Source organism: Nomascus leucogenys, chromosome 15, assembly GCF_006542625.1.
Source record: "Nomascus leucogenys isolate Asia chromosome 15, Asia_NLE_v1, whole genome shotgun sequence".
In the NCBI taxonomy this organism is placed as follows: domain Eukaryota; kingdom Metazoa; phylum Chordata; class Mammalia; order Primates; family Hylobatidae; genus Nomascus; species Nomascus leucogenys.
In genome coordinates, this window is record NC_044395.1 from 92,192,236 (window position 1) to 92,206,716 (window position 14,481).

General features: G+C 38.4%; 2 protein-coding genes across 26 annotated transcripts in view; one reads left to right on the plus strand and one right to left on the minus strand.

Annotated features, from left to right (window-relative positions):
- The window catches only part of ELP4 (elongator acetyltransferase complex subunit 4), a 258,564-nt gene extending 251,579 nt beyond the window's left edge, over nt 1–6,985 (plus strand). The window contains exon 10 of one of the 2 annotated variants that reach the window (XM_030829486.1): nt 1,420–2,553. In XM_030829486.1, coding sequence (XP_030685346.1) covers nt 1,420–1,551 — 132 coding nt within the window. In that variant the 3' untranslated portion in view covers nt 1,552–2,553. Of the gene's footprint in view, nt 1–1,419 lie in introns of both variants that reach the window. The other variant, XM_003254370.4, reaches the window with a different exon arrangement.
- Nucleotides 6,943–14,481, minus strand: part of PAX6 (paired box 6) — a 29,043-nt gene continuing 21,504 nt past the window's right edge. For 22 of the 24 annotated variants that reach the window (XM_030829471.1, XM_030829476.1, XM_030829466.1 and 19 more), the window contains 6 exons: nt 12,724–12,882; nt 12,149–12,231; nt 11,775–11,925; nt 11,561–11,676; nt 8,758–8,908; nt 6,943–8,061 (listed from right to left, as the gene is read on the minus strand). In XM_030829471.1, coding sequence (XP_030685331.1) covers nt 7,976–8,061; nt 8,758–8,908; nt 11,561–11,676; nt 11,775–11,925; nt 12,149–12,231; nt 12,724–12,882 — 746 coding nt within the window. In that variant the 3' untranslated portion in view covers nt 6,943–7,975. The remainder of the gene's footprint in view (nt 8,062–8,757; nt 8,909–11,560; nt 11,677–11,774; nt 11,926–12,148; nt 12,232–12,723; nt 12,883–14,481) is intronic. The other 2 variants (XM_030829461.1, XM_030829483.1) reach the window with 1 other exon arrangement.

Genomic DNA, 14,481 nt, shown 5'->3' on the forward strand with positions numbered 1-14,481 from the left:
CATGGATACTAAGAAATAGTTCTGTATGGATATTACTGTATGACTGTTACAGCTTTTCTTGACCCCCTTGACCTTTCTGACATCTTCGTTGATCATGCATTTGTATAATAGTATCTTTTATCCTAGATATATTTGTATTAAAAATAAGTACAGGCAGGTTGAAATCAAGGAAGAATATTTTTTCCTAAATTATTTTTAGTTTTAAAATATTTTGATCATGTGCACACAGCTTGTGTTTACATGACAATAAAAAGCCTTTATTCAAGAAAGAAACTAACTGGAGCATATGCTTGTGGACCACAATATTTTGACCAAAAAAATATGGTTCTCCCCTTTTTCATCTGTTTCCCCCCCCCCCCATATTGAAGGGAGTTTTCCAAATGAAGGGTTTCAGCTAGGTTGTCTCCAGGTCAGTTCTCCTCTAGAAGGCTGTGTGCAGTCATCAGTGTGGAGCCCTGTGCTGCCTTATCTTTAGCCTCCCACACCACTTTGTGTCTCACACAACAGATATGTTTGTTCCTTTAAGTTTGGATTTTTATGAAATTTTGCGAGCTGGGATCATGGAGAGTTAAATGAATTTGATATTCTTTTGAAAACAGAAAAATGTTCTTTTGAAATATGGATGTTTCTCCCTAATTACAGTAACTTCTGTAATCGTGGTCAGTTGCTGGGGTCAGTTTAAATCAGCCTGTATCTGCAGAAAAACGGTTGGGATGGGCGGGGTTGGGAGGGTGTTCAGAGCAACACTATACTTTTGAAAACATGACCCAACGTTATGCATAGAAACAAACTTACCAAGACCCGTAATAGATGCTATGGCTGACTTACCTGAACATATGAAAAAATTGCCCCTCCGGTTGGTATCATTTTTTTATGTTGTCAATGCTTCTGTGAAAATTTTAAGTTCCTAGAGAAAAGTATAACCTTGAAAAAGAATCGTCGGGTCAACTAATAAACAAAGACAAACAAGTATTCATGGGAATCTATAATTGCTGAAAAGCTACATTTGACCTTAAAAATTGCATGTTGGAGCTCTGGCAAAATAAAACAAAGCCAAGAAGAAAAAAGACGCCTGCCGTTATTTATGCGATATTTCCAACGTTGCTGTTATTTATGTGTTTACATGTGTTCACTTCTACCTAATGAGAAAAGATCTTAATACATTTTGGTTTGGACACTGAAAATGTTCCACTAAAATTCCTGGTACAGTTTCTGTGATGGCTGTAATTTGTAAAATCCAGTAGGAACAGGAGGTGATTATACTGGAATTCAGTCTGAAGAATTGTTTTAGCAGGAATTTTATATGCAAGACTAAATGCTGATCAACAGAGCATAATATTGTATTCTGAAATATGCTAGCCAAAGCAAAATTAATTTTTTTTCTTCTTTTTTTTCTTCTCCTGAAATCTTCTGCCATAGCGACTGCATTTGCCTCCAGACTTGTCAGACACAGTGAGCCGCTCAAGCAAAATGGATCTGGCAGAATCCGCCAAGCGGCTGGGCCCAGGCTGTGGCATGATGGCCGGAGGCAAGAGGCACCTGGACTTCTAGGGATTCCTCCTTAGTCGTTGCATGCAGAATTCTATGACACTCTAATTATGATTGCTAATAGCTTATGTAAATATTTTTCTTCACAATTTGACCCTCCACTCCTTGAAAAACACAGGATTATAAAATGGAGCCACCATTTCTCATTTTTTAACTTTTTACAGAAATAGCACAGCAGAAATACTTTTAAATTTTTCCTTCATGCTATAGAGAAAATAATTTTATTTTTAAATAAATGCCAAAAAATGTCAAAATCTCAAGATGCCTGACAGTGGTCATTCGTGTGTGTACTAAGGCATTTAGTGTCATGGTAAAGTGCATGTCACAGCAGGTAGCATACAAAACATGATGAAATTCAAGATTGTATATGAAAACATACTTTCTCTTTATTACAGAAACAGTCACTTGCCACCAAAAATGCTAAGTTTTTTTAATGAAAATGTGTTTACTAATATATAAAATAAATTTGCATTTATGTATCCAGTTATTAAATTGATAAAGACAAAATAATATTTTGGGATTTAGACTCCACTAGAGATAATTAGTCTACCATAGTAGTTATTAAATATAAAGAACTTGAGTGATAGGAAACATAGAAAAAAGAAGTGGATGGTCTTTACTTTAGTAATCCTAAACAATTGAAGTCAGTACTATGAAATTATGTCAACAGGCATCATTCAGGATTGAAATTCAAACTGACAGCTACATTAATGCTAGGATACCAGGAGAAAAACATATGCTGGGGCTTGTTGAGAGATTTTACAGAACATAGGTCTGAGACAGTGAAAAAATGAAACTAACTCAGATTTCCATTGCATCACATAAACCTTTTGTTAATTATGAACATTGGTTGAGTGTGTAAATTTCTAACCATGTACACATGTCTTTGGGGGGGTATAGCATATTGAACCAGTTTTCATATGAAACACTAGGTGTTTTAATTATAATTCTATATTCTCAAAGCTTTTGACAGATAATAGATAAAAAATGAAAGTTAAAAAGTAACTTGCATATTTAAAAGTCTTGATTTTTTAAAAGGTGTTTAACATCCATTGGGAGAAACTGAATTTCCAAAATACATTTTCAAATGTATTTAATATTTTGAAGCAGTTATAACTAGCATTTTTAAGCAGCTTGCTTTTAATATACCACAAATTATACTTTACTTGTTCTTGACAACATTGTAGAAAACAAAGACTAGGTTTTTAAAACTGTCTAACCAATATGATGAATGTCAGTCACTTAAAAAAACCCACTGTAGCATAAACACATACTGTATACAGCTTTTATTCAGAATTAGAATAATTGAATCAATGACAGTGATTTGCCAGGATGTCAAATCTCTCCATCATATCCTGTCACTACGAGTTTATTTTTTGTGATCAAAATCAAAAAGACAACTATTTTGTCACCCGCTATTTCATTAGTACTAAAAATCAGGTTTCTTATTCTATTTTTTTAGAATGTCTGGTTTATTTTTTTCATTTCTTTTAATTCTAAAGACACAGATTCTTCCCCATTTTCTTTTCAAAATAAAGTTTCAGAATTGATCTGTCAGTTAAAATTAAAGGGCTTTATATTAAGCAAAGGTGCTTTTAAATTTTAAAGCAACTTCAAAAAATTGATTTAGTCCATAGATAATAAATAATGTTGTGCGGATACTCCACAAAAGCTCTGCTATGTCCTTTGAAAGCATTATGAACATTCTGAATAAATTCAAATGAGTATTTTAGTCAGGTTATTATTTTAATAACTGTAACCTTTTTCTTACCGTGTTGATTCATTTTGTACAACACACAATGGAACAATTACATAGCATTTGACTCGCTGGAAAAGAGATGTGAGGTCATCAGATATGTAAATTGCTTGTCAAAATACTTAATAGGTCATTGATTTACTTCCCTGGCTACCATGTCTATAAAATTAACAGCCAATTACTTGTTAATATATGCTTTGCAAATAGATAAATACTATAAAAATTGAATATGCATATTTGAACCCTTATTTTAAATATAAAAGAAACTTTTCAAACTCAGTAAAAGTGCATTTTGAATAATAAGAGTACCTGGGCTTTCCAAAAATCATATCCAAGTGGCTTTGCTTTTCTAATTCACTGGGCTGGCTTTGTAAAAATAAGCTACTGGAGAGGGGTGTATATTTTTGTCTTCCTCTGATAAAAACCCACGCTGAAAATGTGTTTTCCTTTCTTCTGGAAACATTATTTGTTACTCATTATGTTAATAACTTACTACATAAACATATCTCTCTTCAATAATGCTACCTTAGGTATAGACACCATTTTGATACATTATGAAATATACACTCCATTAACAGATTTTTTTAAATTATCAGCTTGACTCAAAGATACAAATACTTAAGAACAATGCCAAACATAGTATCTGAAATGATATCTTTTAAGTGTTTCTAGTATATGAACTTCAAAACCCTATATGGTATTCATTTCTTACACTAGATTTGCCTTTAACATGAGATAAATATTTTGACTACTGCAGTTTGCTCAGGTGCTCGGGTTCTAAGACTTTTTGAATTTCCTTTTAGTAGCCACTATACAATATCTACTTTTCTCTTCCATTTATTCCTTATGTCCACCTCCAGGATCTTTAAATACTAACAGCAGACAAAATAAAACTACTTTAGAAGGAAACGACACTCTGCAATCAATTCCCTGTCCATCTTTTAACAAATCAGACACACATAGGCACACAAAAGGAGAGTGGGGGGACTTCCCTATTCATTTGTTTAAGCCCATTATTAATGTCATTTCTAAGACAGCATGTTACTGCTTTCCAAAGATAGTCACCATTAACGTTATTGAAATAGGCAGTACTAACCCTAAGTACTTACACTTTGAACTTTAAAACTGAGAAGTTGAGTCATTCAGTACCAAGCCAAAACACAGAAAAACAAAAAAGCAGATGAGGTTTATTCTTGAGAAATGAAAAAGAGAAGAATATATATTTGGCCTTGGTGAGCCAAACATACAGAGAAGAACAGGCTTTTTAAAATCTTACTAATATGAGAGGCCCAGAGTAAAAAGAAATAAGCAAAAGAATATAGACACAATCCTAAGATGACATTCACGGAACAAAGCTGAATCTTCAAATAATACTGTATGAGTGAATCTTAGGAAACCTAGTGATGATAAAAAGTAAGAAGAAATAGCTGTGCGCTGTAGCAAGAAACCAGTTGTTTACCATTTAACGGTTAGGAAGCATAGCTTTGGGGGGGAAGTATTGTGGAAATTCATTGCAGTAAAATGCATTTTTTTACTTAGAGCAGTTTGAACGTTTATTACTTAAAATATTCAGCTCTTACTCTATTCACCTGGTTTTCCCAAGTCAGTCAAGGTTGGAGAAAAATTTTAGACTTTTAGTCCTGGGATTCTACTGAAGTCTTCACAGGTAATCTCCATCCTGGAAGATGGTGTCAAAACATCCCTGCAGATACCCCATTGATAAATATATAAATATATGTATCGTTAAATAAATAATAAACAAAAATAAATTATTTCAACAATGAGTAAAAGGCCAACTCCCAGGCACTGCTACCACACAGTGCCTGCCATGCTGTCCCCAAGAGAGTGCCTGGAGCTCTGTTTGGAAGGACAGCTCATGTCCCTAGGGTGTGGGCAGAAGGCAAGGCAGCCATTCCCATCCTGCTGGACCAGAGGGCTTCTGCAGCTGAGCAGCCACTTCTTCAGACTATACCAGACTGTGCCACTTTGCCCTGGCAATCCTGACCTTTAGAGCACACATATACGTGCCCAAGTGCACACATACAGATCCTCCGCTCCCACATCACTCCTTTTCTCCCATTCCCACCTTTTGCACCTGGCGTGCCACACCCAGGTCTCCAAAGTCTCTGCTCTCTACACAACAGAACCGCGGGCCGGAACTGGCTGCCTGACCGTGGTGGAAATTATAGCCAGTGAGAAGGAAGAAGTAAGCCAGCCAGCAGCTGTGGCATGCACTCCCACATAGCCCTTCTCTGACAGTTCCCTCAGCACACGGCCCTAAGGGAATATAGGCTGCAAAATGTCAGGAGGTAGAAATGTCTGCACCGGCAATTGTACCAACAGTGCATATGTGTGTGCACTCCCCTGCAGAAATGTGCCGCTGTGCAGTGCAGGCTGACACTGAACAGAACTACATGCACACATACAAAAACTGCAACTTAGGAAGGTGTCTCCAAATGTGCAGCAACTCTGGTGGAATAAAATTATTATTATATTTCATGCTGGAGTGATGAATCTCAATTACCTGTTCACAAGTAATTCCTTAACTAAAAAACAGTAGATATTGAACAAGAAGGTCATGTTTAAATCCTTCCATTAATTTCTACATTTCTGATCATTTGCTTTTGGGGATTTTTTTACAGCAGAGTATAATTCAGTGGAAATGTGTCTTTGTCCCCAGAGGTTTCTGCATGTGCAAGCATTTTAATCTAGACTGCCAGAACCCCCAGGCTTTTTACTGAAGTTTGCAGAGGAAGACTTATCTGTATTGACTTATATGTTGCACAGAACAAATAAAAGTCTCAGACAGGCCTTTTTTACCCAACAAAGGCTTATTTTTTTCCATCCTTTGCTTGGGCTCAAGCACTCCTGCCCTGCGTGCCTCCACTTTAAACATGATCAGATCTGTGCTTCATTGCAAATAACAACTGACCAACAATGGGCCCTGCTTCATAGATTTGGGAATGTTTGGCTTAAGCTGCCAATGACTGAAGGCCTTTAATTCCCACCGGCCAGTCACAGTCTGCTTTGTTGTTGTCTGTTGATGTGTCTGTGCTCATTATTCCTTGACATGCAACATCCCCCCTCCACCCTCCAACCATCCACAACCACACAGAAAGCAAGATTCAAATGGGAACAGCTGTAGTGGTTCAATGGGAAATGATGCCTCTTGTGCAAAGGGGAGGGAGACAGAAAAGGGAGAGGGCCTATTTGAAAAAGGCAACAGCTTTCAGAAAGTCTCCTTTAAGAAATCTACTTTTGAATATACTTCAGCGAAATCATTGTTGAAATAGGCTGACAATGGAAACCTGCCCAGATTGAAAATGCCAGTCCTAATTCAAAAAACAATTCCTAGCTAATCGCTTGTTGCATTTTTAAATTATTTCTAGACTTTGAGCTTTTGAATTAAATGGCTAACTGGGAAATGTTACCATTTTGTATATATGTTGTGGGTATAAATGGGCACAGATCTACACCCAGCTATAAGTGGAATTTTTTTCTAACACATTTTTGATTTATGGTATCTATAAGGATTATTTTTTAAAGATCATCAGGATGTAAAACAGAGTGTGTATGAAAGTAACCATTGGTTTAGAATGTTGATCTAACATGGAAATAAAATTTGTAACACCACACTATAAGGTTAAAAAGAAAACTGTATAATAAAGGAAATACAAAGGCTTTGGCATGGTTTTTTACAATCAACAATGGTTAATTTTGATATGTAGTTGTGAACAACTTCAAAACACTTAAGTTTAAAACTCTTGCAAGCACTTTTAATTGATTAGGAATGAACTCTAGATGCACAAAATGATTGGACCGTGAACAGTAATACAACTATATCTAAGAACAATTAACTTTTGCTGGCCAAAAAAGAAACGTATGATTGCATGAAAATGTGTATAAAACATCTATAGAGTATTCTTGTCAAATATAAATGAAATTAACTTTATTATAGAAATCATTCTGAGGATTTCTAGGGAAGACAAATACTTACATTTTGACATAAAACAAATTGGATTATATCGAAGACACACTCTACCTTTTAGCTATCAACTTTTTTTCTTCCTTGAATTTATATCTTACCCTTTTTTGCACATAAACTTCATCTGTTAACAACCTTTGGAAAACCAACAGATATTTCTGACATAAATCTAGTGCATGTTGTTCCAGGTTTAATTATATGCAAAGGAATGATACAAACTTGGAACATCAGTCCATAAACTATGAACAGATGGGTAGAAGTATTCGATATATCTTGATAAAACTCTTAAATTCGTGGCAAAGCTTGTTGATCATGGTTTTCTTTTTAAAAAAAAAAAAAAACAACTTCATGACCAACACAGATCAAACATCCATCCAGTCTACATTGTTCTTTTTTTCATTATAACATACAAATGCCCATTTACAAATAATACACCAAAATGAATAAAAGTTTGGATACCAAAATGAAGATTTGTTCCAACTGATATCGTGCCTTCTGTATACAAAGGTCCTCGTTTCAAGTCCATTCCTTCCCCAGTGGTACAATACAGGACACAGTTGTAGAACTGAAGCGCCTCTAACAGCCATTTTTCTTTCTTTCCTGAAAGCTCAACTGTTGTGTCCCCATAGTCACTGACTGAATTAACACAATATTTCCTTTCCTTTTTTTTTTTTTTTTTTTTTTTTTTACTGTAATCTTGGCCAGTATTGAGACATATCAGGTTCACTTCCGGGAACTTGAACTGGAACTGACACACCAGGGGAAATGAGTCCTAGAAGTGGATGAAAGAAATAGCCATGTAGATATTCCCTTTGAGAAACAGACATGGAATACAAATTTATAGGTTTACAAAAAAACTAATACTTTCTAACATTTTTTACTGTATTAAAAAAACTTCAATTGTTACAAATAAAAGTAGCACCTTCAGAAACTAGACGACATGTTTATATATACCTACTGGATCCCAAGTACCCCCCACCCCAATCCAAAAGAAAAGAAAAAAATCCTCTGTTTGTTTGCATGTTTGGAACTTTTACAATAAAGCTGTCTCTGGAAAACCAATGTGTCACTTTTTATTTCCAGCAAAAGGTCTAGAGGAGCTATGAGGGCAAGAAGCATTTCAACAAGCACGCACCTACAGCTCAGTGGGCCCCCTACTGAGCTTCGTCTAATAATCTATCCTCAGAAAACTTGCAGTCTCAGGCCTTGTCTTCATACCAACTTTTGTGACCAAATTCAGGAAAAACAATTTTAGTTTTTGTCTATATGGTGTAAAGTTACTAATTAGCTTAACTGAATTTCCCTTTTCAATCCCCATCCCCCAGGGACAAGGACAGCAAAGAGTTAAACACGCCCTCCCACAAGACCAGGAGATTCTGTTTGGGTAAACTTCTAGTGAAGAGAGATCACCTGGCAAAAGAAACTGTACAGGCCACCTCTGTGCAGCCTGCAGAAAGCAGTGGCTCACCTGTTGAAGTGGTGCCCGAGGTGCCCATTGGCTGACTGTTCATGTGTGTCTGCATATGTGGGGGGGTGTAGGTATCATAACTCCGCCCATTCACCGAAGGGCTGGTGGGCAGCATGCAGGAGTATGAGGAGGTCTGGCTGGGGACTGGGGGCTGTGAGGAGAGAGGCAAACCTGTGGTTACTGAGGAGCACATCACACAGCCACAACCCCCAGGCTCCCTCCTCCCGAGGAACTCTGCCAACAAGTCTGATCATTAAAGATGCCTTCACGTGAAGTACTGGAATTCCATACGCGAAATCTAAGATTGGGCCTCGAGCTAGTCCTTCCACTGGCCACAGCTAGAAGAAAGTTGCCTATGTATCGAGCCTCTAAAGAACTGTAGGTTCTGACAACTGTCCAGCTAGATGGTTGCTACTATCCATAAATTAATAGGATTTTTGTCTCTAACCTCTGCTGGCATCTTTGAAGAACCTATAGCATGAGGACCTTCATCAAAATACATCCCCTCTCCCTGCAAATCTGGATTTATTTGGGAATCCTGTGACCCCCAAAGCCCATATCTCAAGCTTTGGGACAGAGAGCAGTGGGAGGAGCTCTCAGTAAAGTATGGTTCAGGGACCTTGGGAACATTTCACTCATGGGATTAAAGATTCTTTGAAGAAGCAGATCTGTAATGACCCCAAGTTAAAGTGCTCAGAAGCGTTAGTAAATATAACCACCCCCATCCTGAGAATTAACTACGACTTCCTAATAGACCCAAACCCCAGATTGAGTTAGTAAATGTAACCCACCTCCATCCTGAGAATTAACCATGACTTCCTAATAGACCCAAAAGCCCAGACTGACTTATAACTAGAAAACTGTTGCTACCCTCGAACTGTTCGGAATGGCAGCACTGAGGAGATCAATCTTTCTCCTGACAAAATGCCTCATGAGCTCTCATGGTACTATCCCATGGCAGCAAACTTGGGATGAATTAAAAGAAGTGTGTCGGGAACCAGCAGGTCAGATGATAGTACAGTATACTATCTTTCTCTTCTCTGCAAACTGGAGAAATGTTTAATTTCCAAAATCCGTATGCTCAGAGAGGGAAGCATATCAGAGAAGGTCCAGAGGAAGACACCATTTGTAAAATGATGATTTTGGGTCAAGAGAATGAATTAATGGTTAGACAAATGGGCTCACTCACTCCAAAATTCAAAGAGTAGTTTTCTCTGAAGAGTAAAGTTATTGATCATTTTGATTTTCTTTATGCTTAATGAATGCATGTACTTTTTGAATTATACAAATTACGTAATTTTTAAAAGTCAATGTTTGAAATAGATTGATTCCCCACACCGGTCTGTATGTGGAAACAGCCCTAATATAATCGCAGCATCTACTTGTTTGTCTTATTATTTTCTTACATACACATTTTGCTATCTTCACAGAAACCTGGATGTTGTTACAATATATGAAACTGAACAAGACACTCTGTGGCCTTATTAAAGTCAGATGATGAATGCTAACATCAAGTTCAAAGAGGCAAACAGGCCTTGAGGGCCCTGCCAGAAATTCAGCTTGCATTTGTTTCTAATTCCTGCAATGACTTCCTCTAGGCAACCTGACTTCTGGAAAAATCCAACGCAGTTATAGCAACACCAACTAATGGGCTGTTAATCCCTTAATTTACATCAATTGCACTATGGCCAATAATATCCAGATGCAATAAAAATGAACATGTGAATAATTCCTCTGAAGTTGCTTATCTAGCTGCTCCTATATTAGTCTGAAGACTGTGAAACATTTATTTTGCTGTTATTTGGATTTGAAATCCAGCAAAAAATGTTCAGTGGAGAATAAACAATCAGTGTAGCCCCAGAACTGTTTCCAGCTGAGGCTCATGCTGGCCAATATCGTACCATCTAATATCTCTAATTGTTGCACAAACAGGAGTTCTAGGAAAACCACTGGGAAAGGCCTACCAGAAGACGGACGTCTTTCCTATCAAGAATCCATCCAGCAACAAAGGTCTAGTACAAACCATCTGCCTTATCCAACTTACATCATAAAGGGTGAACCTAGTGCAGAACCTCTAAATGTAGGGGCTAATAGATATTTGGGACAGAACTAAGAGGAGAGGTAGGCTGTCATACCAAGTGAATAGCATCAAGCTTCCCAGGCAGCTAGGAGGGCCACAAACTCGTCACACCATTCACAGCAAAGACACACTAAATTTCCAGCAAATACCTGCTATGCCTTTTCTTATTGTAGATACAGACAGAAAACTAGCGTTCTCATTATATTATGTATATCTCACCATGTAAATATGAATCCCATTTCCAATCCTTTTTTTTCTTTCTCACTAGTTTATCACATATACCCTAAGTCATGCCCCAAATGCATGCACAGATTATATATTTAGCATACAAACACGTTAATATAAACGCAAATTTTAAACTACTAATCTCCTGCTATCTGATAATGTGCCAGCATTATTTCCACTTTCTAGTGCAAGGCTCCCTGGTACCCAAAACATGCCCCACCACCACCCAACATTATCAAGGTAACAGTATAATAAAAGGCAGATCAACTTGACAAAACTGGACAGATTTTTATTACTAATTTTTTTAGGGCATGAATTAATGAGTCAATCACTTAAAAGTGATGGGATTGACTGTCTCCGACTTGACTGGTCAAGCCAATGACTGTAGTGCGAAAAGCTGTCAAGGGTGCAGACACAGCCAATGAGGTCTGCAGGCCCTGAGCCGCTCCTCACTTCTCTGGGGCCTGGATTATGCAGGCCACCACCAGCCGCACTTACTTGCATAGGCAGGTTATTTGCCATGGTGAAGCTGGGCATAGGCGGCAGAGCGCTGTAGGTGTTTGTGAGGGCTGTGTCTGTTCGGCCCAACATGGAGCCAGATGTGAAGGAGGAAACTGGGGGCAAGAGAAATGACAGTAGTCAGGGTGAGAGTCAGAGCCCGGAGCAAACAGGTTTAAAGACATTGATTCGTAGTATTAGTATTTCAAATTACCAGGTGTGGTGGGTTGTGGAATTGGTTGGTAGACACTGGTGCTGAAACTACTGCTGATAGGAATATGACTAGGTGTGTTGCTGGCCTGTCTTCTCTGATTCCTCAGTTTTTCTTCTCTTCTCCATTTGGCCCTTCGATTAGAAAACCATACCTGGAAATCAGGTGGGACAGGTTAGCACTGTGTCTATGTCGAGCCCAGCCCCACCTTGGCACCTCCACTGCTGCCCTCCCCACACCCATGGCAGCAGAGCATTTAGCAGACTGAACCTGTTATTAGTCCTATAAATAAATAGTGCTCTGTACAAGCACCTCTGTCTCTAGGAAAGACAAATGGTATGAATCACAAAGTGTGAAACTGCACAGTCTCTCGGTACCTGTATTCTTGCTTCAGGTAGATCTATTTTGGCTGCTAGTCTTTCTCGGGCAAACACATCTGGATAATGGGTTCTCTCAAACTCTGAAAGAGTAAGTTGATTTTCCGTATTGTGCCAGAATGACACAAAATATGTTGACCAAACTGTGGATCAAGCTGGTTCCCACCTCCCCACTCCCATTACCTCCACCAATTCCCTTTAAAATGCTTCTAGTGTTGACTGTACTTGGAAGAACTTTCCCACCAGAACCAAGTTAAATTTTCTTTGGAATGACATTCAGTGACCTTTCTGTGGCCTGAAATAGCCAAATCATCATTTTTCCTTATAAGTCAGACATTTAGTCTTTGAATTACTGGTAGATGACAAGAAGAAACACACACACACACACCACACACACACACACCACACACACACACACACACACACTGAAAAGATGCCCAGAGAAATAAAAAGACAGAAAAAAGAAATCTTTTCATTCCTCTATGCAAAGGGCCCTGGCTAAATTTAGCTCTTTGTACTGAAGATGTGGCATTTACTTTGATTTACTGCTTCTCTACTTTGAAAAACTCTATCACCTTTCTCCAGGGCCTCAATTTGCTCTTGGGTAAAGGATGTTCTATTTCTTTGCAGCTTCCGCTTCAGCTGAAGTCGCATTTGAGCCTCATCTGAATCTTCTCCGTTGGAGCTGATGGAGTTGGTATTCTCTCCCCCTCCTTCCTGTTGCTGGCAGCCATCTGGAACAAAAAGAATAGGACGGTAAGAGAAATTTGGAATAACTTGGCACCTCCAAAAGGGGCCTGGTGTCGTCTTAAACTCCAAGAGCATTATATCCCGACAGCCTCACTAAAACATTCCCAAGGTAACTGTCGGCCTTCTTTTAAAAAAATACATTTGTGACGTTAGTTACCTGAACGCCATTTTCTTTGTTTTTATCAAGATGAGACTTTATAATACACACACTAAGTGGCATTTCTTGAATGAAAAAATAAGCACTGAAGTTTCCAATTAAAATGATCTTTTATAAGTAACCCCATCTCCCCAAATGCCTCACTCCATTCCCTACAGAATCTCTTTACCTATGGCTGTGTTGGGAAAATAGAAGAGTGATGTTCAAGATTTCAGTTGATCTATAATCAGTAATTCCTATCTAATCAATTAGATGTTGATAGGTTTGTAGAAAATGCTATTAAGAAACCAAACCAAGCTTGTAATCTTTTTAAAAAAATATTTATCTAGTTTTTATTTGAATTCTGCACAGTCAATTTCATTTTAAAGGTTATGAATTTAGAAGTGCTCGCATTGTTCTGCAGTTTTATTCAACTATTGTATGAGTGCGCTTCGCCTTGACACCTATTACGAGCACAGCTGTAATTATATCATCACCAAGAACAGGCTATAATTGCTGAAAATGGAATTTTATATTTAGATAAAAGGACTGTCCATTCTTTGTAATGTGTTGCACCAGAGAAAAGTAAGATTTCTTTTAAATTTTTAACGTGTAATTTTAAAAAAGAAATAGTAGAGAGTTCACTAACTAGCTAAATATTCTATGCTGCAGCTGAATCTTTGGCATATCATTTAAGTGCTACATTTTTAATTAGGGCATTTCCACCACTTTTAATGTAATTTCTATCATCATACAGGGGGAAAGTTTTATTGCTTTCCCTTGCTGCCTGGAGGGCAACATGTGCACTTGGGCTAGCTGGCTCCCGGTTTGCACCTTGCCTGTAAGGCCACAGTGAAGGGAAGCAGGATTGCCTAAACCCTGACTGGGCCTCCAGGGCCACTACAGGCTGGGTCCTGGGTCTGGGGTCCTGAAATGACCCCCAGGGGATACCAACATGGGCTATCCACCTCCCTATCCTCAAAACTTGGCCAGAGGCAGGGTGGAGGGGCCCCTAGGAGCGCCTTGGTGGGAATCGACTTGGCCAAGAATATTATTTATAACCAGGAGACAATAGGCTGCGCCTTCAAAGAGTTCAGGGAATTGTGACAGGATCTAGTGGGATCTTTTCAGGAACTTTGAAATGTTTTAAAACCCCAACTTTCTCCCCCATTTAAACAGGCGGATTCATCGGCACTGGCCACCATATGGGCCCTTAGAGATCTATTGAGATGACCACCAACACTTGAATAGCGAGGGGCTGCTTTTCAGCGCTGCACAATGCCCCGCGAGTAAGGGAAACTATTAAACTCCTGGGGCAGGAGCGTTGGCAAACTTTCGTGGGCAGAATTTTGAGGCTACAATGAGCGCGGACAACAAAAGGATTCTCTTGAGGCGTGCAGCGGGCCACATTGTGTTACAAGAAGCTCAGTCAACAGACTTTTCAGTG